The sequence below is a fragment of the Spinacia oleracea genome, chromosome 2, assembly GCF_020520425.1.
Source record: "Spinacia oleracea cultivar Varoflay chromosome 2, BTI_SOV_V1, whole genome shotgun sequence".
Classification (NCBI taxonomy): domain Eukaryota; kingdom Viridiplantae; phylum Streptophyta; class Magnoliopsida; order Caryophyllales; family Amaranthaceae; genus Spinacia; species Spinacia oleracea.
In genome coordinates this window covers 72,744,749-72,771,069 of record NC_079488.1, presented here as the reverse complement: position 1 = coordinate 72,771,069, position 26,321 = coordinate 72,744,749, and the positions used below count along the sequence as shown (strand labels likewise).

At 36.3% G+C, this 26,321-nt stretch overlaps 3 protein-coding genes across 8 annotated transcripts; 1 reads left to right on the top strand and 2 right to left on the bottom strand.

Moving 5' to 3' along the window:
• Positions 1-3,840: 3,840 nt before the first annotated feature.
• LOC110801268 (polygalacturonase QRT3) lies at positions 3,841-10,880 on the top strand. Its single transcript, XM_022006613.2, has 3 exons — positions 3,841-4,468; positions 4,579-4,818; positions 9,426-10,880. The coding sequence occupies exons 1-3, from the start codon at positions 4,199-4,201 to the stop codon at positions 10,479-10,481; spliced, it is 1,566 nt and encodes a 521-aa protein (XP_021862305.2). The 5' UTR covers positions 3,841-4,198; the 3' UTR covers positions 10,482-10,880.
• Positions 6,849-19,712, bottom strand: LOC110801269 (probable N-acetylglucosaminyl-phosphatidylinositol de-N-acetylase). Of its 6 annotated transcripts, none has more exons than XM_056837002.1 (13): positions 19,507-19,712; positions 19,325-19,428; positions 16,637-16,738; positions 16,280-16,340; positions 15,970-16,040; positions 15,578-15,642; positions 15,262-15,306; positions 15,087-15,167; positions 14,822-14,889; positions 14,581-14,629; positions 12,990-13,150; positions 12,540-12,630; positions 6,849-7,131 (listed from the first exon to the last, which is right to left on the bottom strand). In XM_056837002.1, exons 3-12 carry the CDS (start codon positions 16,725-16,727, stop codon positions 12,561-12,563), a joined length of 762 nt encoding a protein of 253 aa, XP_056692980.1. In that variant the 5' UTR covers positions 16,728-16,738; positions 19,325-19,428; positions 19,507-19,712; the 3' UTR covers positions 6,849-7,131; positions 12,540-12,560. The 6 variants fall into 6 exon arrangements, with proteins under 6 accessions (XP_056692980.1, XP_021862306.1, XP_056692979.1 ...); XM_022006614.2 differs by lacking the exon at positions 6,849-7,131 and adding an exon at positions 17,282-17,493 and having other exon boundaries at positions 10,898-12,630; XM_056837001.1 differs by lacking the exon at positions 6,849-7,131 and adding an exon at positions 10,898-11,922.
• Positions 11,176-11,619, bottom strand: LOC110801270 (ferredoxin-2). Its single transcript, XM_022006618.2, has one exon. The coding sequence runs from the start codon at positions 11,617-11,619 to the stop codon at positions 11,176-11,178; it is 444 nt and encodes a 147-aa protein (XP_021862310.1).
• Positions 19,713-26,321: the final 6,609 nt, after the last annotated feature.

Here is a 26,321-nt window from a genome sequence, read left to right as displayed (position 1 = left end):
AACCCTCGCCGGATCTAAATAGGTAACTCATATGGTTGAAGAAGACGGTCCTACAACAGCTATTGTTGGCGAGGTAGTGCAAGTTAGTAAAATTTTGTACGTTTTCGGAAAAATAGGGCGAGACTACATCTAAGTGAGTGTAGCCCATGGGCTAGACTGAAATCGTCTTAGTGTAGCCTATGGGAAAGACTCATGAAGAATTAGTGTAGCCCATGGATTGAATCTGAATTACCCTTAGGGTAAACGAGGGGCAGAACTCAGTTAACTTCAGTCCATCCCATGGACCTCACTTATTTTCTGTTAGTCTTAAGTCTTAACAATGGTTCTGTTTGAACTATACCTAGTCTAGCCCTTCACAGATTTGTTCCCGTTCTTCATAAAATACGGATGAAGTGTAAAACTATTATACGAAGTATGTCATATTTATTAACTTGATATATATTGGGGTCAACATAATTATACATTATATTATTTTATAATTATTATTAAACATAGATTGTGATGTATTTTGTCAATGATAAAATATATTAGCCTGTTTAAAAACATGATGTTCAACGATGTTCAATAAGAAAGCTACTTTGTATTAGAGGAATTAACTCATTTGCCCGCCTTAATCTCCCAAACAACAGCCCCAAAACAATTATATAGTAGAATTATATATTTTTGGAGACTTGGGTAAGTGTATCAATTAAAAATATGAAACAGAACATGATGTGAGAACGGTGGTTAAGGATCAACTCTTTTTGCATTTTCTACACCTACAACTTTCTTTGGATAGTCAGCTATACCAAAGTTCAAGTACATTAGCTACCAGTAAAAAGTACTCCGTACTCAGTATTACAAAGCACAATGTATACTGATAGTATAAACCAACAACCGATAAATAAATGAGGACTAAGTCGATCGACCAACATATGCATTGGGAAAATGCAAGACGCGTCATATCGTTCCATTTCTTAACTAAAGGAGACATGTGATCAATAGCATCCCGAACCGCCCCACCTTGAATCTCCTCTCTTGACAAGACGCGGTTGTAATCGCCGAACCATTTCACAAAACCACTATATTGAAAGAATAAATAATGAGTTAAATGACAATATAATGAAATATGGTGCCATAAAAAGAAGCAAACATCCAAAACATTTTCCACGATGTAGTAAATAACGCATGCTAGTTATTTTTTTTTTTAAAGAAACAAGAGTATACAGAGGGAGAGAATATCAAAGTGGTTTTGCCAAGCAGAAAATTTCAGATGCATGATAAAGCAAAGGTGAGAAGATGATAAACTCCAAACTATTGCATCCTTTATTGACTTACAAGCTCTTGTTAGCTATCATTCAGTTTTGCTTTTAATCAAATTATAATTACTTCTATTGCTATAACAACTAAACCACAAATACGGATTGGACTAGCCGAAAACCAGTTAGGCCCTAAGGGGAGACTAAGGTTAACCGAGTCTTAACCATCGATAACACTAGGTCTAACTTAGTCCAGCCCTAGGGCAAGACTAGATCAGCGTCAGCCTAATTCTAGCCAAAAACCAGTCAGGGCCTAAGGGAAGACTAAGGTTAATCGAGTCTAACCATTGACAAGACTACATCTAACAGAGTCTTGCCCTGGGGTAACACTAGATCAGCTCTAGTCTCATTCTAGGACACTCACACAAATACAGTTCTTCACCATTGCTAATGTGAGTTGTACAGACTCCACTTAAATCAAGAGTGGGCATAATCATACCTTGAGGCTTTGACTACTACAACGTTTCAGCGCCTACTCCGAAGATTTGATTCCTCACCAACCAACCAATAGGGTACAACAATTGAAACAAAACCCCCAATTACAAATATTGAATTCCCAGAATAAGAAAAAACCATCAAAATTGGGGTTTTATTAATTTCACTTCAACAATCACTCCAACAATCAGAATTAAAGTTCCCAAAAAGAAATTTCTTTAAGAGTGTAATTATGGTTCAAAGAATTGAAATTCCTCAAATTTAACTTTGCTTAAATTTATTTACTAAAACATATGAAACAAAAACAACAAAATTAAACTAACCTTTGAGGGGACGGGAGGTCGGCGTCTTGACGAGCATCTGTGGGTTGGAGCGGTGGCCACGGTGTTGGGAACTGACAGAATGAAATCCCATCGAAATTAACAAAATTAAACTTAATAGCAGCAACTTCGATTGAAATGGCTAGATCTTCCAGGAGGAGAGAATTTGAGTAAGTAAAGGAGCTCCAAAGTGCAGCGGCAACGGTGGTGCGCCGGAGTATAGTAACGTTGAGGAGAGAGAGTGAAGAGAGAGAATGAACTAATGAAGGGAGGAAGAGTTAGTACAAAGAGGTAAAAGGGGTAATTGAGAAAGAAGTCAGTAAGGATATAATGGGAATTTCATAGTAAATTAGGGCTTTTTTGTTTAATCTTAGGGCGTCAAAGAACAATTCACTATTTAAAAAGTAAAATCATAGATGATTAGGTGGCACATGTCATCCCCTTTTTTTTTATCCATCAATTTGTTTTTTTTTCCTTTTTAATTTTCCTTTTATTGTTTGCTATATCTTACTACTCCGACGTCTCTTCCACTTCATACCGAGCTAATTTGAGCAAAAGCTCAATCTATTTGGGAGGTGGTCCTCAGTGATTACATCTGATTGATCTCCAGCCAATACCGAAAGCTTCGCTTAAGCTCAACTTCGAGCTTTAGGGCCGTAAGTCGGGGAGCGGCCATAACAAAAATGACTTTCACATCTCTCTCTAGAATTGGTTGAGCTGCTTATCGATCCTGCGCCTTGTTGGAATCATGTTGCACAACCTGAAGTTTTTTTGCATGATGATGGTTGTAAGTAGCAAGATTCTCCCTTTAGGACCGACTCTGGAAAATTTCTTTTCTTAAGGTTTTGTTTGGTAGAGAGGAATTGAAAGGAAAGGAAGGGAAAGGAAAAAGAAAATATGATTTCTCGTGTTTGGTTCCAAAAATCAAATGGATTAAATGGGAAAAGAAAGAAAATGGAAGGAAAGGAAGGGAAAGGAAAAAGAAACTATGATTTCTCGTGTTTGGTTAAAAAATCAAATGGGATTAAATGGGAAAAGAAAGAAAATAGAAGGAAAACATCATCAATAAATCTTAATTTTTCTCTCTTCCCAAAAGTGGGGGAGTTTGAAGAAAAGAGAAAATAAAAAACTGTCAAATTATTTTCCGTTAAAATCCCCCACTTCCTTCCATCATTATAACAACTAAAAATTAATTAAGTTTTATTTCCCTTCTTTTCCTTTCTCTTCCATTCTTTTCCATTCCTTTACTAATCTTGTGCCAAATAAAGCCTAAAAATAGGCTGAGAGTTAACTACTATTGATGCTCTTATATATAATATCTATTGCAGAATATGACCACTTTGATTATAAAATAAAATTAAAAAGCACAAAATAAAAAAAAAAAAAAAAACTCAAAATATATATATAACAGTCACACGAACTTGATCCAACGAAACTTAAGACAAATTTGATCCTTAAATTCCTTTACATAACCTTCACATGACATTGATTTTCTTTAACACATACACATTAATTAATTAATTTACCAATCTAGTAATTCGGCTCAATTTGTTGTCATTATAATCGTAACCATTTTCAATACTTTTTCTTTTTTACCTTGTCATACAATTTTGATGAAATTAACTTTACATTTCATTTTCATCATAAATAACCCACCACACATGTCTCGCCACTTGTAAATCACTACATCCATAAAAAGCAAAAAGTTGGTACTAAATTGGTAAGTAAGACATCTTGTTTACTTCTTTTTTCCATCATAAAAAAGCAAACAAAGAAGTTAATGCACCAAAGCAAAGCTATACACTTAAACAATTTGTAATAAGGGGGTGAGGGTTTCGCCTTTTGAAAAATTACGGTAAATAAATAAGATGTTAATTGAAAACATTAACCTCAAAAAGTTGCAATTAATAAAAAAAAAGAACAAAAACTGACAAACTAACAAGTGAGGGTGTTAAATGTATGAGTCATTAGGAAAAGGATCTTAATTCCATATTCTTTGCTTAATTGTCTCATTTTTAGTTAGGCCCTAATCTTTCCATGTCCCACCTTTTCTTTCTCCTCCTTAAAACCATATTATATACACCCTATTTATTATATGTTACATATTTCTCTTAGGTGAGTTTTTTCCAACAACAAGAGAAAAAAATGAGAGCTTCACTAATGACAACAAGAGCTCTCCTCCTTCTTCTTAATTGTCTTGTAATAATAGAACTAATGACCCATCTTATGTTAATTGAGGTTTGCGGGGCAAATTCGATGTCGTCGGACCACCATTTCCCGGGCGGTCGCGACCGGTTTCTTCATGAGAATGATCATGACGACGTTATTAGAAGGAAAATGCAGGCGTTTAAAGAATCTCTTTCTTCTCCACCTTCTTCGTTAATCTCTCCTTCTCCCACCTTCTCTCCCCCGCCGGTATTTTTTTTTTTAACTGTACTGTATATTGAAATAGACACCAGGAATGACACATATCATTTCTTCTAGTACAACAATTGCACTAAATGAGATGGTTGTCGTTGATGCAGGGTACGACAACGAATACACGTGTATTTCACGTGTCGTCGTATGGGGCCGATCCAACGGGGAAAGCCGATAGCACGGAAGCGCTAACAAAGGCGCTTTCGGATGCGAGCAATAGCATAAGCAATGGGTTTTTGATGGAAGGGATTAATAATCTTGGTGGTGTAGAGATTCATCTTGATGGTGGGATTTACTTAATTAGTCGTCCTCTTCGATTTTCGACCATTAACGTTGGCAATATTGTGGTACGTTCACTTTTTTATTTTTATTTTCCTTAATTATTATTGTTACTGTTATTGCTTTGGTTCTTGCCCTGTTCTTCCTCTGTTTCTGATGACTCGTCAACTCAGTAAATGTTCTTGTCTAGTAATAATGTGGTATGTAATGAATTTTTACGTCTTTTAGAGTGGGACTTGTACACATATTGGGAGGGACATGCACACATGTTTAGTTATTTTCGACACGAAAAAAATAGGGGTATTTTGGAGCAAATAAAATGATCGAGTGAAAATAAGATATATCGGGATGTTTGGTTAGAAGAGGTTTGGAGGAAAGATAGTTATTTTTAGTTGAATTAAAGATTTGACCATTTCAAAAAGCTAATGGAAGTGTCCGGTTATAACAGGTTTGGAAGAGAATTTTAGGATGAAATTTTTTAATATGTGAGCTTTTGCTATAAATGTTTGAAAAAATGGTGTAAAATGACAATTGTCTCCCAATATTATCTAAAATTAAAATTTTTATCAATCTAAATCACTTTATTTCAATGTCCTTAGTAGTTCTTGTACAAATTAAACAGTTAATACTTTACCCAAACAACTAATTCAACCACATTGTCAAACTAGCTAATACAAACAATTACGGTTAATTAGTAGTCGAACCAGGTAACAACTGATTACCAAACAGGGCCTTGGTTGAAAGTGAAACAGAGGAAAGATGAAAAAGAAAAATCTAAGTTGAAGAGTTCAACAGTGAGAAATAGATTTCACCTAGTAAAGAGAGAAAATTTGACAAAAACGTTGAACTGAGATCATTGTTTTGACTTTACTTTCATAAAAGAATATCTTTGTGTGACTAACAATTTACCAAAACTCGAATGTGTCCATCGAACTTCGAACAAGGTCACGCTAGGAGTAGGACGAATCACTGTACATAGTACATTAAGTTGGTAATGACTCCATCCGTCCAAAAACAATCTGGTGAAATGATTCCCTCAACATTATGGAGATATTGACGATGAAAACGATCAATAACGTTTTAGTTTTAACGTGATTATGATGGTTTAGTTATTTACGAGTAAAAATAAGTTTAGACAAACTTCGAAATGACTATAAATCTATTATAATCTAGATCTAGCGTACCAATCTATGATGATAATTTGACGACCACTATTTGGGTTAGTTGAATGTTGGACTTATGAGTAATTGCAAGACTTTATTGCTGGTTTCTTTTACTCTACTTAACCTGCCTCGATCAGTCCAAAATGTTTGTTGGAAAATGAAGTTCAGTTGTCTTCTTTGCTACAATTCCTACATTTTCAACAATATGAATATGGTATGGAAAACATGTTTTATGTTTAGTGTGTGTGGTAGACAGGAAATTAATCTTGTACTCCGTTTCTTTTTGTTCTTTACGTTTTTCTTATTGGGTGTCTCAAAATGTTCTTTACATTTTCTTTTATATTCTATCAAAATTTGTATTAAATCATTATATTTTTAACCAATTACTCCCTCCGTCCCGGAATACTCGACCCGGTTTGACCGGCACAGAGTTTAAGGGACTTGAATTGACTTATTTAATTTAATAGGTAGTAGTTGATAGTGGGGTATTATTTTAATGTAGTTAGTGGGAGGTGGGTTAAGAGGTGGGGTTGGGGGAGAGTAGGGGTTCAATTTTTAATTATTTTTTGTATGGAGTAGGGGGTAGGTGGGTTAATAGGGGTGGAGTGAGAAATAATATAATATTGTTAGAATATTTTCATTTTTAGAAACATGTCAAGTATTAAGGGACGGCCCGATAAGGAAAATAAGTCAAGTATTCCGGGACGGAGGGAGTAAATTCATTGGGTCATTTAATCTTTCCCACTTTCTATTAGGACATTAAATTTTTCTTATTTTCCAGTATTAGAATTTTGATAAAAGCGAAAATATTATAAATAAACATAATTTTCATTATTTAAATAAAAAAATAGAGGAATCTCAATGCACAATAATTAGTCGTTAATAAGCGTGTAAACAGTCAAACGTAAAGAAAAAAAAAGGGAAGAATTATAACATGGTTTTCCAATACTTTATATAGGAAATGATGTTTTTTGGGTGTTTAGAGGTGAATGCTGGCATTATTGTTAGCGTCTGGTAAAAGCTTGTTATCAATTTCCCGCAACATACAAAAGTACGGGAGTAACATTGAAAAGAAAACGAATTTGAAGATGCCACATTTATTAGGGGTCTTGCCGTCAAATTGTAATGATAAAATCAAAGTTATAGACTTGTAGTTGAACTATAAATGCACTTTTCTCCATTTATTGAACTATCTTCTAGTGTCCTCGTCTTCTTCACCTAACGTGTGAAAACGTAACAATAAAATGACATCAAGTTAGATACTCAAATAGTAGAATTCAGGACAAGTGAAAATATAATTAATTAAAACCATCTTGTAACCCTTTGGATTTTATTTTTGACGTAGGAAATACGTACTAAGAAATAACGTTTAAAACAATTAGAAAACCCTATCAAATAAAGAAATTAATCTCCATTGACGATTTAGCTGATGGACCTGTGATCGATGTATTTCGTTATTTTTTTTAAAAGTTATGTTTTAAGCATATATCAATATGTATATACCTTCCAAGAGTATTTTGTTATTATCAAATCGTTTAGAACTTTTATTTTTCTCATTATGGACCCAACACTTACTAATATATCTAGAATCTAGAACTAGATGTCGGATGGTCCCAACTAGAACAAATAATACATAAATCGGGATAGATCTGTTATGAACTAGACTTATAATTCCAGTTTTCTAAAGTATGCAATTCATTTCTTGAGGGAGAGTATATTTGTTGAACGTATTGATTTATTGAACAATTATATTATTGGAGTCATTGGACTTAGTTTACAACAGTAATAATGATGAAACTTATAGCGTTGATATTTGGCACAAATTTCACCTAAAAGACACCAATAAACTCTTTAGTTTACAACGTAATGCATTGAAAACTGGAAGTAATTATTGTTAATTGCATTGAAATTTGTAGTCAATTAAGCATGGGTTAGGTTTCTTATAATGTTGTTTAATGCTAAAGTAAGCTTACAAATACATGAATTCCTTATACGTGTCCATTGTCATCAATTGCATGCTCTTGGCATTCGGGTTCTATTTTTCATTTAAAAGGATACACAAGATCTCTTCACTACATCGAGATTTGTCTTTAAAAAAATCCCGATTTTTATTCATTAATCAAAGGTAAATTTGCGAAAAACAATATTTTATAAACTTTTTTCCGAAAATATACCTTAAAACTAAATTAAATTTGTGAAAATAACCTAAATGGGTTTTCAGGCATTGACCCAACGTTTTCCGGCTTGACTTGCCCAATTTTACTACTTACACCCTTTTTCCCACTTAAAACTAACTTGGAGCTAAAAAAAAAACTCCCCCCAAATATCTCTCTTCTGTGTTCCTCCTTCCCCAAAATTTTTTTGAGCCCTAAGCTAACGCAGCATACCATCTACAAAGGGAAAAAGTTCCACCCAACCTAACACTTGATTTGAGCATTCATCATTACCAAAAGTCGGTTGTTTCTTACTCTCCAAATGCACCCCCCCCCCCAACTTGTCATCTAAAACACCCTCCACACTTCAGCAATGCAACCGTTCATCACCATGTCCGTGCCACGAAAACATCTTTGAGAATGATCCAACACATACCAAAATGAGGCCAAGTGCTAATACATTGAACTAAGGACATGAGGGTAAGAGAACATCATCAAACTCTTCCCGCTCTTGAAATAATAAGCTGTAACATTATCAAGAACAAAATTCAATCTTTTCAGAAACTCTTCCGTCAAAATGTTTTTATTAAGTGCTTCCCACACAAAGAACAAACAATATGTAGGAATAATCATTTCCAGCCGCCATCAGCAAGGAAACCTAAAAGAAAAAAATACTCTCGATAAAGCTAAAGAAGTTCCTGTAATTTCACCCACAAAATGGATTTAATTCACAATTTTGGGGGAAAACCCCTAACTTTTTTTGATCAAAATTACACAAAATTAATGAACAAAACTTACCGAAATTTAGTTGTAGAGTGTTGAAAAACAACTAATTGAGAAGCAATTGCATCAATTTCATCCCAATGATTCAGCAGGAAGATTGGGCGGAAAAAAATTTGGGGGAAGAAAGAACACAAAAGAGAAGAAATTTTGGGGATTTTTTTTTGATTTTTGGCTCCAAGTTAGTTTTAAGTGGAAAAAAGGGAGGGAAATAGGGTGTAAGTAGCAAAACAGGGCAAGTCAAGCCGGAAAACGTTGGATCAACGCCTGAAAACTCATTTAGGTTGTCTTTCGCAAATTTAATTTAGTTTAAGGTCTGTTTTAGCAAAAAAAAAAAACTATAAAATGTTGTCTTTCGCAAAAAAGTGGTTATAAAAAGGTTGTCTTTCGCAAATTTACCTTAATCAGATGATGGTTTCAGGTAGTCTTCGTGAATTTTATTTCCTTATTAAAAGTAAAATAAATATATCGTCCGTAAAGATGATTTAGGTTGAAGTTTGTTACGCAAAAAGTTTGCCTATTTCCTGAATCGAACTATTAAATCACTATCTTCAATGTTCATATGATTTTGCTCAACAGATGCATGGAGGAACTTTACGAGCATCAGAAACTTTTCCAACTGATCGATATCTCATCGAACTTTCAGCATCACCCCCTTCTCAAAACAGTAAAGAAACCACAACTTCTTCTTCTTCTTCCACAGACCAAAACCTTAGTGCCTCATCCTACAGCTTCGAGTACATAACATTCAGAGATCTTATGTTGGATTGCAACTATAAAGGTGGTGGCATTGCTGTTATCAATTCTCTTCGAGTTAGCATAGACAACTGCTACATTGTTCATTTCATGTCTGAGGGTGTTCGAGTAGAAAGCGGCCACGAAACTCTGATCCGAAACTCCTTTCTAGGTCAACATATCACGGCTGGGAAAGATCCGGGTGAGAGGAACTTCACAGGTACAGGAATAACCTTAATGGGGAACGACAATGTCGTGAGTGATGTCGTCATTTTCTCAGCTAATACAGGGATAATACTTTCCGGGCAAGCTAACCTTCTGTCTGGGGTACATTGTTATAACAAAGCAACCGGCTTTGGAGGAACTGGTATCTATTTGAAGTTGGCGGGTTTAACCCAAACAAGGATCGTAAACTCGTATATGGATTATACCGGGATTGTTGCAGAAGATCCGGTACAACTTATTATTGCCAACAACTTCTTCCTAGGAGATGCGTTCATTTCGTTTAAGTCCGTCAAGGGTGTTGCAAATGGTGTCAACATTGTGGACAATATTTTTGCAGGGTCCGGAAATGGAATTGATATTGTACAACTAGATGGCCCGTTCGGAGATGTCGATCAGATTCTGGTTGATCGGAATAGTGTCAAAGGGATGAATGCTAAGGCTACCATTGCAAGGTCGTCAGTTCACGGGAATGGAAGTACCTACACAGCAGATTTTAATGGGGTTCTTTTGTTTCCGAACCTCATAAAACACGTGCAATACACGTTAAGTACGAGTGGGAATACTTTCCCGAATTATGCTTTGCGTAATGTGTCGGAAAATCGGGTGGTTATCGAGTCGAATGTTCCGGCTCCTACAAGTGTTTATGTCATGGTTGATCAAGGATTTGGAAGCTGATTGTAGCACCTAATTATCATCTTGGTTGGCTGGCAGGCTGGTTCAGCTAAGGGCTCATAGTCCTTGTTGAAATCATAAATTAACATTAGACATGTTAACTACATCGTGAGTCGTAATTATACGGGATCAACAGTATAAAAAATGTATTTTCCGAGTTATATCGAAAAAACTGTACTTAAGGGATACACATAAAGTTTGGAGAGAAATATGAGAAGAAGCCAAAGCAAGATGGGTTTGCCACGAGTTTGAATTCAAGTAGGACTAGGGCAAGTTTCTTGTTTCTTGTTTCTCAAAGGATACACCTTTTTCCCGAGGGTGGATGTATAGTTTCTTAATTGTGTAGACGTGTAGTAATTTCTATTTAACCTTAATCTTATAATCCATCATTTTACCAGATAAGAGTTTGGTTTTCGATCTAGAATAGATTCTAACAATTGAATTGCTCAAAAAGATATATGGAACATTATTGCCACGAACCATGATTAAAAAACAAAAGATACTACACCCTCCGTTTCTAAACCATAAGTCACTTTTTAATTTAAAACCGCCGCAAAATAATGGATTGATTTCTAAATCTAGTACCTTAAACTTTGTTTCCTTAGCAGTACAAAAACCAGAAAAAGGAGAAAATCCCCTTGGCAGTTATCCCACAAAGAAAGAAACTAAGCAAAAGAAATGGAAAGTTAAAAATGAATTAAGCAGTGAGCTCCTCCTCTTTGTGAGTCTCAATAGTGACATCACCGGTAGGGTAAGCAATACATGTGAGAACCCAGCCTTCTTCCATCTGTCCATCCTCTAAGAAGCTCTGGTCTGATTGGTCCACACTGCCTGAGGTCACCTTTCCGGCGCATGAAGAGCACGCACCTGCACGGCATGAGTAAGGTAAGTCCATTCCCTTCTCCTCAGCAGCATCCAAGATGTACTCATCATCGCCACACTCAATCACCTGACTACCCGAAGGTGTAACCAAGGTTACCTTGTAGGTAGCCATTGCTGTCACCCTTCCTCCTCGACCACCAGCCTTTAGCCCAAACATGACCTGGCCAACGTTGGTAGGGAGTGCTCCCAACATAGGAGGAGTTTGCGGCTTTCTTACCAAGGTAGCTGCCACCATTGTTGTTGCTGCTGCCGCCGCCATTACTACTATTTTTAGTAAGAAGGTTGGTTTGTGTTAGGGGAGGTGGAAGAAGAAGAAGAAGAAGAAGAATTGTTCTAAGGATAACTAACTGGGTATGGGGTCTTCCAGAGGTAATATAAGGTTGGATGATACCCTATCCGCCACGTGGCAGGTTTTATGTGGAGGCTCATATCTAACTTGCTTATCCCTTTCTCATAGTCATGGTTGCTTCATTTCGGAGTGTGCCTGCCACACTTTCATTATTGGCAAATTTGGCATCATGTTGGTCATTATTTCCATGGTGCTCCATTGTTTGGACTTATTCTTGACATTCAAATAAAAATAAAAATTACCCATTGCCTACTCATAAAAAGGTTCATCAATTGCTCTAGCAAAACTAACCAAAACCTAGTTAATCTGTCCAAATTATACATCCCAAGTTTGAACTATACCCGAAAAATACACACCCCTTTCCAAATTGACACAATCCAAAAGTATGGTAAATAGTATTGATTAAATTATCATAATAAGCTAATGACTCCAACAAAAACATGACACAGCCCCTAATAGAGCCATAAACGATCCGAATGAATCATCACCCATACTGAACCCAATCCAAACTGCACTATGCAACAAATGACAAATGAGAAAAGAGAAAAAGTAGTGCTGCCTTAAGCCCTTGGAAATTACTGGAATTACTTATCGTTTATTGACATTTAACAACTTCCAATCTCAATAGAACAGGGACCCATTATTTTCCAATACTTAACCCAAGTCTCCATTGGAGCAAACAAGCTTATCTTTGCAAAACAATATTCCAAAATTTTACCAACAAAAACTCGTTTTCCCCTCAGGATGCAACAAATTTGGCAGTGTATCACGAGTTGTGAAAAAAAAAAAATCAAACTTCACCTAAACTAAGAAGGTTCTAGAGAATTTACCTAAAGTTCTGAATCATAAACCTAGAGCTCAATCCTTCGAAGTGTGTTCACATACGTGTAACTGGAGAAACATACAAATAGCTTCCTAAACCTGCAAATTTTCATAAATCGTCAGCAAGAGAGAATGCAGCTTCTAAAGGAAAGAGAAATTAAATAAAAACTATCAATCCAGTGATCTCTAATGCTCCCCTCTAGGGTCAAATCTGTACAACCTTTTACTTCCGACAAAATATTGTTTTAACCGCAAAGAGATGTAGGCATAGAAAGTAGTAGGCTCGGCCGGAATAATCGGAAGAGTACAAAAGAAAGGTGGCGACTACATAAGGTTATGGATTTTGATTGTCGACGGCAGAGAAAGTGAATGGAAAGCAAATATTTCATAGTTATAGTATAAAGTGAACATTATCTTTCATGCTCTGAAGTTGACTGGAGATGTGATAGAACACTTACCAAACCCATTGGCTCGTGTGTTGTGCCATCGCTTGAAAGCTCTTAATAGGATGCTCATTGATTAGACAGAACGATTTCCCACTAGAATGACACCAGGCCATAAAGATGGATAACCAGATATCTACCGGTCCAATATACTTGCGCAATATACTGGTGCTATCCTGGTAACAGCAATGAGAAAGTTGTGAATATTAGCAAGATATAAGCATATAATGTCTGTATTTTTTTTTTGTCAAGTAATATACAATGTCTATATTCTCTGTGTCTTCAGGCACAATGTAATGAATCAAGTGTATGAATTGATAGTTTGATGGCAGAAATACAGACATTAATTGCATAAATTATATTTAATTAGCTTGATGGATGAAGAACACAAAAGGGGATAAAAGTAGTGACTTGAGCTATGTTACTCAGACACGAGTGTCGGTGTCGTGTCCGACAAGGTGTCGGAGTATCCGACACCCCGATCTAAATATTTGCAGACACTCCGACACAGTCAAAGGAGTGTCTTGACTTGTGTTTTAGACACGGCTCTTAGACAAAGTGTCGATAAAAAATAGCGACACTTTTTGTAAAAGTTTTAAAATAACTATTAAATTAATAATAAAATAAAGATTAAAATATTAATAAATAATAAAATAAAAATAACAAAATAAGATAAAAGGTCGTGAAAGAGTTGAAAAGTCATTATATAATCCCTCAAAAAGTAAACATATAATAAATAAATAAATAAATATAAAAAAGCTGAAATGAATAAATGATATCACGTGGGTTTGTTCCCTCTTCCCACATACTCCTGACAGACCCACACCTTAGGTCTTTATTTTTAATAAAGGTCAAAAAGAAAAGAAAAAGGAGCAAAGCCCAATAAATCAGTAAACCACGCCCACCACTCCACCAACGCTAAACAGAAAACTCCTTCAACGCAAAACAGAGGATGAAGACCGCCGGAAATCATGGATGATTCTGAAACATGAGTGAAATCAAAGATTGAAGAGTACAGTACGCACGATTTTTTATCTACAATAAAAGCCCCAATGTGTTTTTTCTTCTCTCGTCTTCCCCGGCCTTCAATTTCTAGATCTAGGGTTTCGAATTTGAATTTTTTTACTCAATTTTTTTTTTTGCTTCCGATTTCGACACTGCATTTCGGACTCTTTTCCGACACCGGTGTCGACACCTCCCCGGACACGTGTCGTGTGTCGTGTCGCGGGTCGGGTCGTGTCGACACCGACACCAGCCGTCCGATGAAGTGTCGGAGTAACGTAGGACTTGAGGCCGCCAATCTCTAGGTTTAGTGACTTGAGGTCACCACTCTCCAAAGCCTAAGGTTTACCAAATTCTCAACATGCCTCCCATAACCTAATGTGCACTTATTTATAATCATTCTAATACACCTATCTAATTTGTCTTCTACCTAATATTACCCACTACCTATTATGCCCTTCCCTTACACTTGATTCATTACACACAAACCCACAACTCAAATACAGTAGCCAACAAGACAATGAGATCTTGAATCAGGTTATATACAGATCATCAATGAAGCACAAACAATGGAAAAGCACCAGAAAAGAACACTGAAATTTACCAGTTCCCAGGCTTCAATGCTATTTTGTGGAGAATCAATCAAGAGTTTTCTGTTACAGCACAAAGAGACATGTAACTTTAGAATTTCACTTCCAATCACCCCATCCACTAAAACAGCTACAGTTTTCTAGACTTGGAGAATAATACAAGCTGCATCCAACTTCAAAGTGCACACTTGATGTAACTAATCTAAAGAAAGTGCATATTTTGAGTAAAAAACCCGATACAGTGAGTGAAATCACCTTATACCGAAATACACATCGCGGTGATTACAGTGACCAGAAACTCCATATCTATCAAAGGTAATTATCTGCAAATGCCATGATGAGTAGAATTCAGCAAAGCAGCACATTAAAGGAAAAAAGGAAAAAAAAAAAAGCTGATGAAAGGGAATAGTAAACAGAAAGAAAAAAAATATCATTTCTTTTCAATAATACTAGAGAAAATATACTCAACAATTAAGTTTAAAGATATACTAAGACACAAAAGATAGAAACAAGATCTCACCGTATTAATGCCACGAGACCTGATGCTATCTTTAACAATTTTAGCAATTACGGTGAGGTTCCACACTTTGCCAAATCCATCCTAGTAACAGCAAGAAAATGCTTTCAACGTTTGAGGAATGCCTTTTAGTTACTATTATACAAGCAAAATATTTGAATCGTTTAGCTTTTCAAACCTGAAGCTCTGGATGGTCAAGGATAACCACTTGCTTCAGGGGAACCTGCACAAAGAGAATGATGCTCAGAATATTTTTGAAACCAGTCAAGAAACAACCACAATCTCAAAATGGTACAGTTTTATCACTAAAACGCCTCATCCTTTGAAAGTTTATCACCAAGCATCAACTTAGCTGCAATGCTAGATACATTATTACGGAGTATGAAGCAAACATTACAATAAGCATCAATCACAAACAGGCAGTATCCACTTTCAGGTTCTTCTAGGTAGCGACTCATAGCTAGGATATCAATACGCCATATACAATTCATCACCTTTAACATTGCGCAAGCCTTGTAGAGCTCATCTTTCCGGATGTTTCCCAACCCATCTGCATTACCTATGATCAAATTGTGCCAGAAAACAGTTGAATTAAATACTGACCTTCACTGCATTTTTTTTTACACCACACATCAAAAATGATTTTGGGACTTTGTCCCAAAATGATTTGGGGCAGCTTTCCAAATGAATTGGAGATGATAAAAATAAGAACAAGTACTTCCAAGATCTAGAATATAAGTAGCCATGTTACTAATAACAAGGCAAGCAAGAATGATGCTAAAGCTCAAGACCAATAGCTAAGACTCCTCTGCAAATGTTAGCTAACTAAGAAAGACACGAGATGATGTAGAATTTTAGATACATGCTTGTAGGGAAAATGCATTACCAGTAGACAAGCATAAGATGTGAACATTATGCCCTCTTGATGTCAGATAGTTAATAGTCGGAGTGAAAAACCTGAAAAAACAGTGAAGAACTTGTAATCAACAAGATGCAGGAATTACAGATGGATTGTATAATGGCATAAAGCAACACAAGTAGTCAATGATAATTTAGATTCCGATGCTTCTTGAAGGTTAATTTCAGATTGATTTCACGAAGGGCATACATCTCATAATTTCATGAGGAAATCTTGTCAACTCATCATGCATTAAAAAACCATTGCAAGCCATAACAGAAAAATCGAATCAACTTACATGGACTCATCATCAGGATGTGCAATTACGAGCAAGATAGCCTTCTTGTGTAGGGTGTCACCTAAATAACAAAACAATTTCCATAAGAGAAAAAAGAACACTTCAAATATACGTAGGTAGTTCAAGAAGAGAGTTTTAGAATGGCTACAACTTTATTGTAACCACTGACCTAACAAGATTTACTACATCTATCTCAATACATTATCCATCACATTAACTATCATCATGACAAATCTTTTAATTGCAATGACTATAACAAGATTGTATCCATTCCAAAATCATGTATCAAAGCTCATTGAAATATAACACAGCTATCAACTGGATAAACAACGCACCTACCAATGTTGAAATACTGACCTTTCGAGGGGAAGTACGATACATGCAATATTTTGCATAAAGAGGCAATCCAAAGAACAGAAGCAGAGAGCACAATTAAGAACCAGTCCATTATTCAATCACCTGGGCAGTTTCAACATTGCATTAGGATGAACTTCAACCATTTTTATAGTGTAATTAAACAGTACATTAATTGCAAATCTAGGTATGTAAGCATATGATAGAAGAATCAACAAATTTATAATTTCTCACTGATAATAAATGCAATGGAGTCGTACTGAGCCAATTATTCAAATCTGGGTGGTTTACTCTACACTAAATGACTATAATCAGAACCCCAATTCAGTAATAAATAAAAATCATCCATTGATAATGATCATCAGTTAACATTTTGTCGAACAGTTGGTGTGCATTAACAGGTAGGCATGAGCTAGGGGAAAATAATTAGATGGATAAAGCTTTGAAGGATGATAAAGTGGGAAAAAAGACTAATATACCGACGAATCCCTAATTTGGGGCATAATCTGATTTCAATTCAATTGAATTGGAGAAATTGAAGACTAAAAATCCAAATTGAAAAACTCAAGAGCTAAAAACGAATCAAAGATCAGATTTTTAAGCGATAAACAATTAAAAAAAAAATTAAAGGATAATGAAATATCTTACCCAGTGAATTGCAACGGAAGTTGACGCTAAGTTGATGAAGGAGACACCAAGAAATTGGTGTTAATGCGTCATAGAAATGGTTTGAGACCAAAGTACTCTAGTGGGAACGCGTAGGAGTGCACAGGTGGTGATGGTAGGAGGACAACGATTGGATAGAATGCGGTGGTGGTGGAAGTTGGCTGTCGAGTGGTATTGCGGTGATTCTCGTGGGTCTGTGGTGGAAAGGTGGTGATAGGTTAGTGGCTAGATATTTTATTAGAATTAATTAAGGTTGCGTTTGGATACACGACATTCATTTGAAATAGTAGAATTCAATTTCTAGAATTGAAATGATGGAATTCAATTCCAAATTTTGTGTTTGGGAAACATGAGAATTTCAAATTCTAGTACATTGTATGGATAGATTGGAATTTCAAATCCAAAATATCAAATATAACATTCAATAAAACATAATAGGATCCAATCTAATACACATAAAATACTAAAATGCTACCCGTCAATACATAATAAGATCCAATCTAATTTTTGATCATATGGTAGGTTCTTGAGCATATCGAACTCATCATTTGTGCCATTAACGAACCGCTTGACCGCCCTTAAGACTTGGTGACGAGACAAACCTAGAACGCTAGACACCATGCCCAAGTGTATGAAGGAATAAAGCCACTATTTCTTTCACCGTGACATTTCTTATGGTCACTAGCCCCCCTTAGTTTGCAAAACATGACATAACTTCTCAAAACGACGTATGTCGAGACGCAATTGCTCTCGACATATCCTATCAGTCCTTAAAGTGTTCATCCATGTAGCTCGTCTTTGAGCACGGTCGCATTCATTCCATGTTATCTCATTTATCCTATACCTTTGACCATACCATGCCCCAACTACTACTATAATAAAACCTACAACGACCATAGCTAATTCTATATCTTCATCGTTAATTCGTTATCCATTGGGTGCTCTTGTGACTCTTGTATACTCATTTCATCCGACATTTTAAACTGCATAAATCATTACAACACCTCTTTTAAAATTAAGATCAAACCAAATTAATAGTTTGATTCAATAAATATTTCAAGTTTGATGACTCAAATTTCCCCTGCTCCGTATATATAATGTCAGAGTCAAATTCATTGTTGTGAACTTGTGGGCGATAAGAATAGCATAATTTATTTAACACATTGATCATATATGTATTACTATGGACAATCAGCTTAGCATTCAATTAATATCACCTTTAATACATCTAAGTATTAAAAATCTACCTTTAGCATAATTGTTTAATTATTTTAAGTTGCCTTAATGTTTCTGATATGAGGAAGGGAAGTCATCAATCTTTAATTGATAATTTTTGCAATATCATCAACATTCTGGGATTATCAAAAAGTTCAGTCTGACCATTAAGAAGGCGTATGATCATCATGTTCATATGACGGATGATATTATAAGATGGATATCTTATCTGTCTAAGCATGGTATTGAGGAGGTAACTATATCATTTTGGGATCTAAAAAATCTGTACAAATTTCCATCCATAATGTTTTCTTGAGAATTTGAGAATCTGTACTCATGGCAAAAAATGAGTCACAGCACACAAACACATGAATAACTTGCTGTTGATTTGAATATCCATTTTCTAGATACCAATTGGCCACTAGTCCACTACCATCTCATATATAATAAATACGAAGTATGAATCATAAGTGAAGGTTTATACTTGTCTACAACCCTTGAGCTACAACCTTTTGAGATGGAAGACAAATTGTATTTGAAGGAAATATCATATGTAATTCTGTATTATCCCACATGCCAATCACATTAGTTCAAGAGGTTGAGTGCTTTATGTTCCATATTGCAGTCCAAGTTACTTCTTTTCTCAAACAAATACAGCTAATATCATAATTCTCCAATTATATACAGAAACAACGAGCAATATCACAATTTATACGAAAGACAATAATCAATTAACAATTTACCACCAACAACTCTATAATCCAGATGAATAAAAACAAATTAATAAAAAAAAGGAAAAAGGGAGCAAACCTCTGGGAGAAGTTGCTGTCAGAGTTTACGTTGATCAACAAGAGCACCAGCCTTACCGCCGAGGCGCCGACCTTAACCCTCTCCTGAAGAAACTTTTCAAGTGACTGCAATTTTTCGCACAAATCAAACCCTAAAAATACGAAATTGCGGGAAAACAAACCCAAAAAGTTAGAAATTTGTACCTCAAACATAAATTGGCGAGGCAAGAGAGAGAAAGCTTGGAGGCTGAGCTCAAGTGGCGAGGCGAGAGAGAGAAAGCTTGGAGGCTGAGCGGCGAAGCAGGAGAGAGAAAAAGGCACGCGCGAGAGAGAGAAAGAGTCACGCGCGAGAGAGAGAGAGTACAGAGAGACGTGAGTTTTTGGATTTGAAATCCGTGCTTTTCCCATGTCATTTGAAATTCCACTTATTAGACTTGTTTTTTTTGGGATGGTGGTACATCTACCTGTACTCGTAGAGTACATGGAATCTTGTACACCATGTCATTCATTGGCTGAAATGACATCTTTAAAGATGCCCTCTTTTTTGAAATTTTTCCAAATTTTCAAATTTAATTTCAAATTTGAATTTCAAATTTTACACAGATTACAATAAAGTTAATTAATGCATTATTTTTTTTGATAAAGGACGTGTGATGGCTTAGAATTAACCGCCAAAACCCAAGGTTTGTCGACTTAAAATACTAAGGATAAGTAGCGAAGTCGTATATCTACAATGTATTTCCTGTCACGTGAATGGACTCGAACCCTGCAACGAACTTAGTCAACGAAGTTGTTTGACGTAGAAGAAAAGATCGGAGATCGAAATCGAAACGAATCGAATAACGGAAGTCAACGACAAGATTCCTGCAGCAAAGAAGCTCAATGGCAAATGAAAACGAAATATCTCTAATTATTCGCCCACGAACGATATGATGTACGAATGACTATGTTTCCTATGAATGATTATGTTATAATGTTATGTTTGTATAACGAATTGAACGATTAAGTATGACATGTATGATTTCTAAGAATGGCAAGTTCAACTGAGCTCCAGTTTCGAGGACGAAACTTTTTCTAAGGGGGTAAGAGTGTAATACCCCGAATTTTTAAAACTCGATTAATTATGCTTAATTATTTTTATTTAGCTTAAAACCGTTTTAAATTCTAATTTCGAACTTCATTTTGATTAACGAAATTTTATTTGAATTTTAATATTGTTACACGATATATTATCTTTCAGGTTTTAAAATTTAAATTCATATTTACGAGGTTAGTTATATTTTATATTTTATCTCGTCATTTATAAATAACTTAACGTTTTTATTAACGACAAATTTTATTCGAAAGTTAAATTTATTTTTATTAGCATTTAAAAGAATTATTTTGAAAATTAACTTTACTCAAGGAAATTATTATTATTTTTTTTCAGATTAATGCCCAAAATAAGTAATTAAATTCTGAAAATTTATTAAATTCCTAAAATACCCTTATTTCACCCAATAAACCAAAAATCAGTTTCTTCACCTTCTTCTTCTCCTTCACGTATCTCTTTACCATGAAAGTCAAACTCAACTTTCCATTTGTCATCTCCATTTTCATTCTCAAAGTGATTCAGCAATTCATTGACACTAATCTGAAATTCAAAGCCTTAGTCAGTTAGTCACCATGTTCTTAATATTCATTTGACATTTGTCATCAAAACCTTGCAAATGAGCTCACTACATACATCAATGGACAATTCCCCATTGCTATAAATAGCTGTGCAATCAGACTGAAATTCCAAGCAAAAACAACCATCAACAAACAATAACCATTTCAATTTCAGGTTCAAATCCGATTTTGATTTTAATTTTTAATTTACCTCTTAAATTGAATTCAAACTAAAAACCACCACAACCACCACTGTGACTGCCGCCACCACCACCATTGACCGTTGCCACCACCACGACAACCCACCACCACCACTCCCTTTGCCGCCCTCTCTCTCCCTCCTCCTCAATCGACCACCGCACACCCTTCGTCGCTCTCCCTCCTCCACGCACAGCCTCCCCTGTCTCCCTCCTCAATCGACTCCCCTGCCATCTCTCCTCCGCGCTCAGCCACCGTGCCGCCGTTCTGGCGTTCCGCCTCCTCCGCGCAGCCCTCCTCCGGTCACAGACCCGCCGCCAACCTCCTTCTTTTCTCCTCCCCCATCGTGCTTGCTCCTCTTCTTTTCTTTGCTTGGCCTTGCGCCTTTGCCTGCTTCACGTTCCAGGAAGCCAGGAACTAAAGTTCTAATTTGGAACTTTGTTCCTTTATTTCCCACACTCAAGCCCAAAACAAATTGGCCCAAATTTTCCAAAGTGAGTTTTACTGTTTATTTAAGCTCTAATTAATTGTTGTTATTTGCTCTTATGTTAATTATAAGGATTTTAAATAATAATTAAATATTTATATTTTGGCTGAAAATTGGATTTAAATAATCGTTTCGTTAATTTGTGAAATTAAATAATATTTCATGTAAATCGATTTATGAAATATATATATATATATTTCTATTGAAATCTCATTGTTAGTTTGTTGAACCAAATCGTTAGTTTGTTGTGTTGTGATCACAACAAACAGAAGGGTCAAACATATGCCTGGACCACTGCTCCTGGCATGTGTCCAAGTATGCAGCAGCATTTGGATCATGAGCAGTGATCTTCTCTAATGCTTTACCATACACATACTCATTGTGTGCATTTGCAGCTATCCAAAACAGTTTGAAGAAAGCAGATCCACTAAATCCATTGTTTTTGCAATTCATGTACAAGTGTTGGCATCAAACTCTCCTAGTAGCTCTAGGAAAAGTATCTCTCACTGCCAAGTCAACTCCCTACACAGGATATGTTCATTTTAGGCCAATCATATCTGTTGCAATATTATAAAATTGAAACAAAAAAGGAGCAAAATAAACATATACCTTCATCCTGTCACTGATGAAGGTCCAATCATCTTTGTTGCAACCCTCTTGCTCAAACATCTGCCTCAAGCATCTCATGAAATGTGTCCAACTATCACAGCTCTCAGTGTCCACTATCCCATAAGCCAGAACAAATATTTCATTGTTCCCATCAATGCCAACAGCTGTGAGTAGGATTCCCTTGTAAAACCCACTTAGATGAGCCCCATCTATTCCAATTATAGGCCTGCACCCCCTCAAAAACCCCTTGACTTGAGCAGCAAAGGAGAAGAAACAAGCTCTGAACTTGGGGTTCACATCCCCACTTGTAGCACCCCATGAAATCAGTGCATAACTTCCTGGGTTTGTCTGTTTAATCATCTCAGCATACCTAGGAAGCAACTCATAAGCCTCAGCCCAACCACCATGTATCTTCTCTACTGCCATACTCCTTACTTTGTACAACAATCTCTTTTTAACCCTCAATTGAAATGTCTCCTGTGCATACCTTCTCAATGTCTCAACAGGAATTTCAGTGTTGGCCTCAATTAGACTCATCATGTTCTTACATAGCCACTCAGAGATCACCACAGGGTTCTCCTCTAATCTCCCACAAGTTTTGTGGCACCCACTGATCCCCTTAATAGCCCAACTGACACTGTCAAACATCTTACTTGCATGTATCCTCCAGTCACAAGTTTCTATTGCACACACTGCAGTGTACCTCTTACTGTCAGCCCTCTCAACACTTAGTCCAAACCCCTCTTGTATGCAAAAACTCCTCAAAACATCTAGGAAAGTGGACTTGTCTGGAAAGATCAACCAAGGTTCTAATTTGATGGACCCATATGGTTGATGAGTCCATATCTTTCCATTCTTGTAGGCCTTATCCATCTTACTAGAACCATCCAAACATTCCTCAAACAATAAGTCAGGCACATCATCTGTTATCACCTCAGCCTCCACATCAGAGTCAACCCAATCATCAAGTTTATCCTCCTCTAGTTCAGAGTCTGGTTCAGATTCCTCCCAATCTGAATCCTCACTCTCCTCTTCTGAACCTATATCCTCAATATCAGTGAACACCCTTGCACTCTTTGACCTCCCTGTACCCTTCCTACCTATGCCCTTCCCTTTGGATACCCAAGTTCCAGCTTTCTTGGCAGTCACTTTGTTCACCCTGAACCCTGTAGGTCTAGTTCTGGCCCCCTTCCTTTTAACAGCTTCAGACTGATTCTGTGTTGGTGTTGAATGGGGTGGCTGATCATTTTGGGTGTTCTGTTGTGGTGGGGAATGGGGTGGTTGATCATTTTGGGTGTTCTGTGGTGGTGGGGAATGGGTGGGGTGTGTTTGTGGTGATGGGTTGGGTTGCTGTGGTGGTGGGATGGGCTGCTGTGTTGTTGGGGTGGGTTGCTGTGCTGGTGGGATTGATTGTTCTGGAGTTGGGGTGGGTTGCTGTGGTGTTGAGGTGGGCTTTTTTGTTGTTGGGGTGGGTTTTTTTGCCTTTGGTGTGGCCTGTTTTTGAGTTGGAAAATTTAAGGAAAAAAAACATGAATTTCGATTCAACCAACAACAATTCATCAATAAACAACCACAATCATGATCACAATGAAATTCAACAGGTCACAATCACAACTTACAACTAACCAAACAATTATTTACAACAAATCCAAGGAATAACTAACTTCTAACCAATCAATTAATCTCAACTGACAATTTCAAAAAATCACTGACAATTTCGCAAAACCCTAACCCTAATCAATTTCGCGAAAAAAATTGTACTTTACAAGCAAAATAAATCAGCGAAGAAGGGATTATTACCTTGAAGTAGATAATCCAACTAGGAAAAGGGCCCTTGTTCGTCCACTGCACCCGAAGCTCTAAATCGCCTCCAAGTTGCCCCCTTTTTGTCGCGAATTCACCAAACGAACACCCACGAACTCGCCAAAAGAGAACGCAACAAATTTCACTAAATTCTTGAAGATCTACCCAGAATTTTGTCAGTTACAGTAGAATTGATGAGGGTTGAAGAACAGGGGAAAGGAGAGAGAAAGAAGAGAAGTTGAGAAGTTTTTTTTTTTTTTTGGAATTTCAGTCACAATTGTTACCTAAATCGCGCCAAACAACAATTAAGGGCAAATTGGTAAAACGTCACTAACGGCAAGCTAACGTCCGTTAAATCCAGGAGCATTTAATGAACAGTACGGAACTTTAGGGGTATTTTATGAATTTTGAAACGCGCAGGTGTATTTGGTGCATTATTGCAAACCTCAGGGGCATTTCATGAAAAAACCGTTATATTTTTATTTATTATTCCCAAAATCCACTATCTATAAGTTACTTCAATATTGTGATAATGTACGTTTTGAATGATGATTTTAAATATATACTTTGACTGAAATTTCTTTTAATAATAATTTATGAAATTATATTTATTTTAAACTTATTATCTATAAATTTATTATTTTGAAATTATTAATCGTTTTAATATTAATTCAACAATTTGACCTTTTGAAAAGAATTCGGACTCAGAGCCCAGGAAGAACGAACCAAGGAAAAGGCTTAGCAAATCGCGAAAGTGAGGTAACGGTTATTGCTAGTACCCGCAATCATTTCGAAATGTATTTATGAATGATGTTATGAATGATTGATGTTTTATAATGATGTTTTATGATTTGCGGGATTACAAGTATGATTTGATTGAATTGTTTTATGATAATGCAGCTTTATGCAAAGTATTGATTTAATGAATTATTATTCCTGAAAGAAATTATTTTATGAAATAACGAGATTTAATATTTTTATTGAACTATCCCGATTGAATGAGATTTTCCTGATTAATGTTCCATTAAAAGAAATGTAAACATGATAAATGAAAGTGCAAGAACTGGTCAAGTTCCCCTGATAAGAAGCATTGGCTTCCCCTCATATGGAACCAAGGTTCCCCCTGATAAGAAGCACTGGCTTCCCCTGATATGGAACCAAGGTTCCCCCTGATAAGAAGCATTGGCTTCCCCTGTTATGGAGCATTGACTCCCCCTGTTATGAAGCACTGGCTTCCTCTGTTCGTAGGAGACGTCCTACCATGTTTTCCTGTAAAGTCCTGATGACCAGAATAATACTGTTAAAAGGAAAAAGTTAATGAAATGTTATTCCTGAAATGATGCTCCTGAAATAATGTTACTGAAATGATGTTTCCAAAATGATGCTTCTGAAATGATGATTTATTAAATGTTTTACTATATTCTATTCTCCCTGTTTATTAAATAAAATGAATTGAAATGATGTTACGATGCTAGGGTAACTCGTTACTGAGTCTTCGGCTCACCGTTTTGTTTTTCGTCTTAGGTACTGTTGGGGATCACGGAAACGAGTAGTGGCGAGGATTTCACTATTACAATGTTGATGAGTCATATTTGTATAGGGTATTTTAGGCGCATTTAGGTTGCATTATTAGGCATTTATATCATTTTAGTTGCATTTAGGATCACATTTGCATAAGTTATCGTTGTCGTACTCTAATACGCACCGTTTGTGTTTTCTTAATGTTTCAGGTGATTTTTCGGTCATTTGGATGCTTTCGGAGTGTTATGAGTTGATTTGGATGATGAACGGATGGAATGTTGACTCGAGGATCATTGCATATCTCTAGGGATAATTTTGAGTCAACAACGAAGCTAAACGCTATTTTTCTAAGCATCAAAACGGACAAGTGTTCACTCTTTTGATGATATCTCAAGTTCTACATGTCCGAATGAGGCGATTTTTATTGTCCCAGAAATTAGACTTCAAGAGCTTTCCAACGACAGGTCACACGTCCTTATAGGCATTGTAGAACAAGAGTTATGACATAAACAAGATGGCTTGACTATCCGCTTCGCCCGAAGCCCAAAATGATGGCCCAATCTTCCCCTTGGGCGCGAAAACCAGAGACCCACCAGCGGGCCCGCTGGTTTCTCCGCCCAGCTACTTCCATGCGGGCTCGTTGCGTCGTTTCTCGTGATCGTTCAATTAAATGATAACTTATGTAATTATTATTATTTTCCTTTTTTGTTTAGAATTTAGGAAACACTAAAATACCTCAAGGGAATTAATG

Excerpts from the sequence above, each read along its gene's own strand:
- LOC110801268 (XM_022006613.2), top strand. The coding sequence starts at position 4,199 with ATGAGAGCTTCACTAATGACAACAAGAGCTCTCCTCCTTCTTCTTAAT. Across the intron at positions 4,469-4,578 it reads CCACCTTCTCTCCCCCGCCG|GGTACGACAACGAATACACG; the intron begins GTATTTTTTTTT and ends TCGTTGATGCAG. Across the intron at positions 4,819-9,425 it reads TTAACGTTGGCAATATTGTG|ATGCATGGAGGAACTTTACG; the intron begins GTACGTTCACTT and ends TTTGCTCAACAG.
- LOC110801270 (XM_022006618.2), bottom strand. The coding sequence starts at position 11,619 with ATGGCGGCGGCAGCAGCAACAACAATGGTGGCAGCTACCTTGGTAAGA.
- LOC110801269 (XM_056837002.1), bottom strand. The coding sequence starts at position 16,727 with ATGGACTGGTTCTTAATTGTGCTCTCTGCTTCTGTTCTTTGGATTGCC. Across the intron at positions 16,041-16,279 it reads CATCCTGATGATGAGTCCAT|GTTTTTCACTCCGACTATTA; the intron begins GTAAGTTGATTC and ends CTGTTTTTTCAG. Across the intron at positions 14,890-15,086 it reads GGTCTCGTGGCATTAATACG|ATAATTACCTTTGATAGATA; the intron begins GTGAGATCTTGT and ends TGGCATTTGCAG.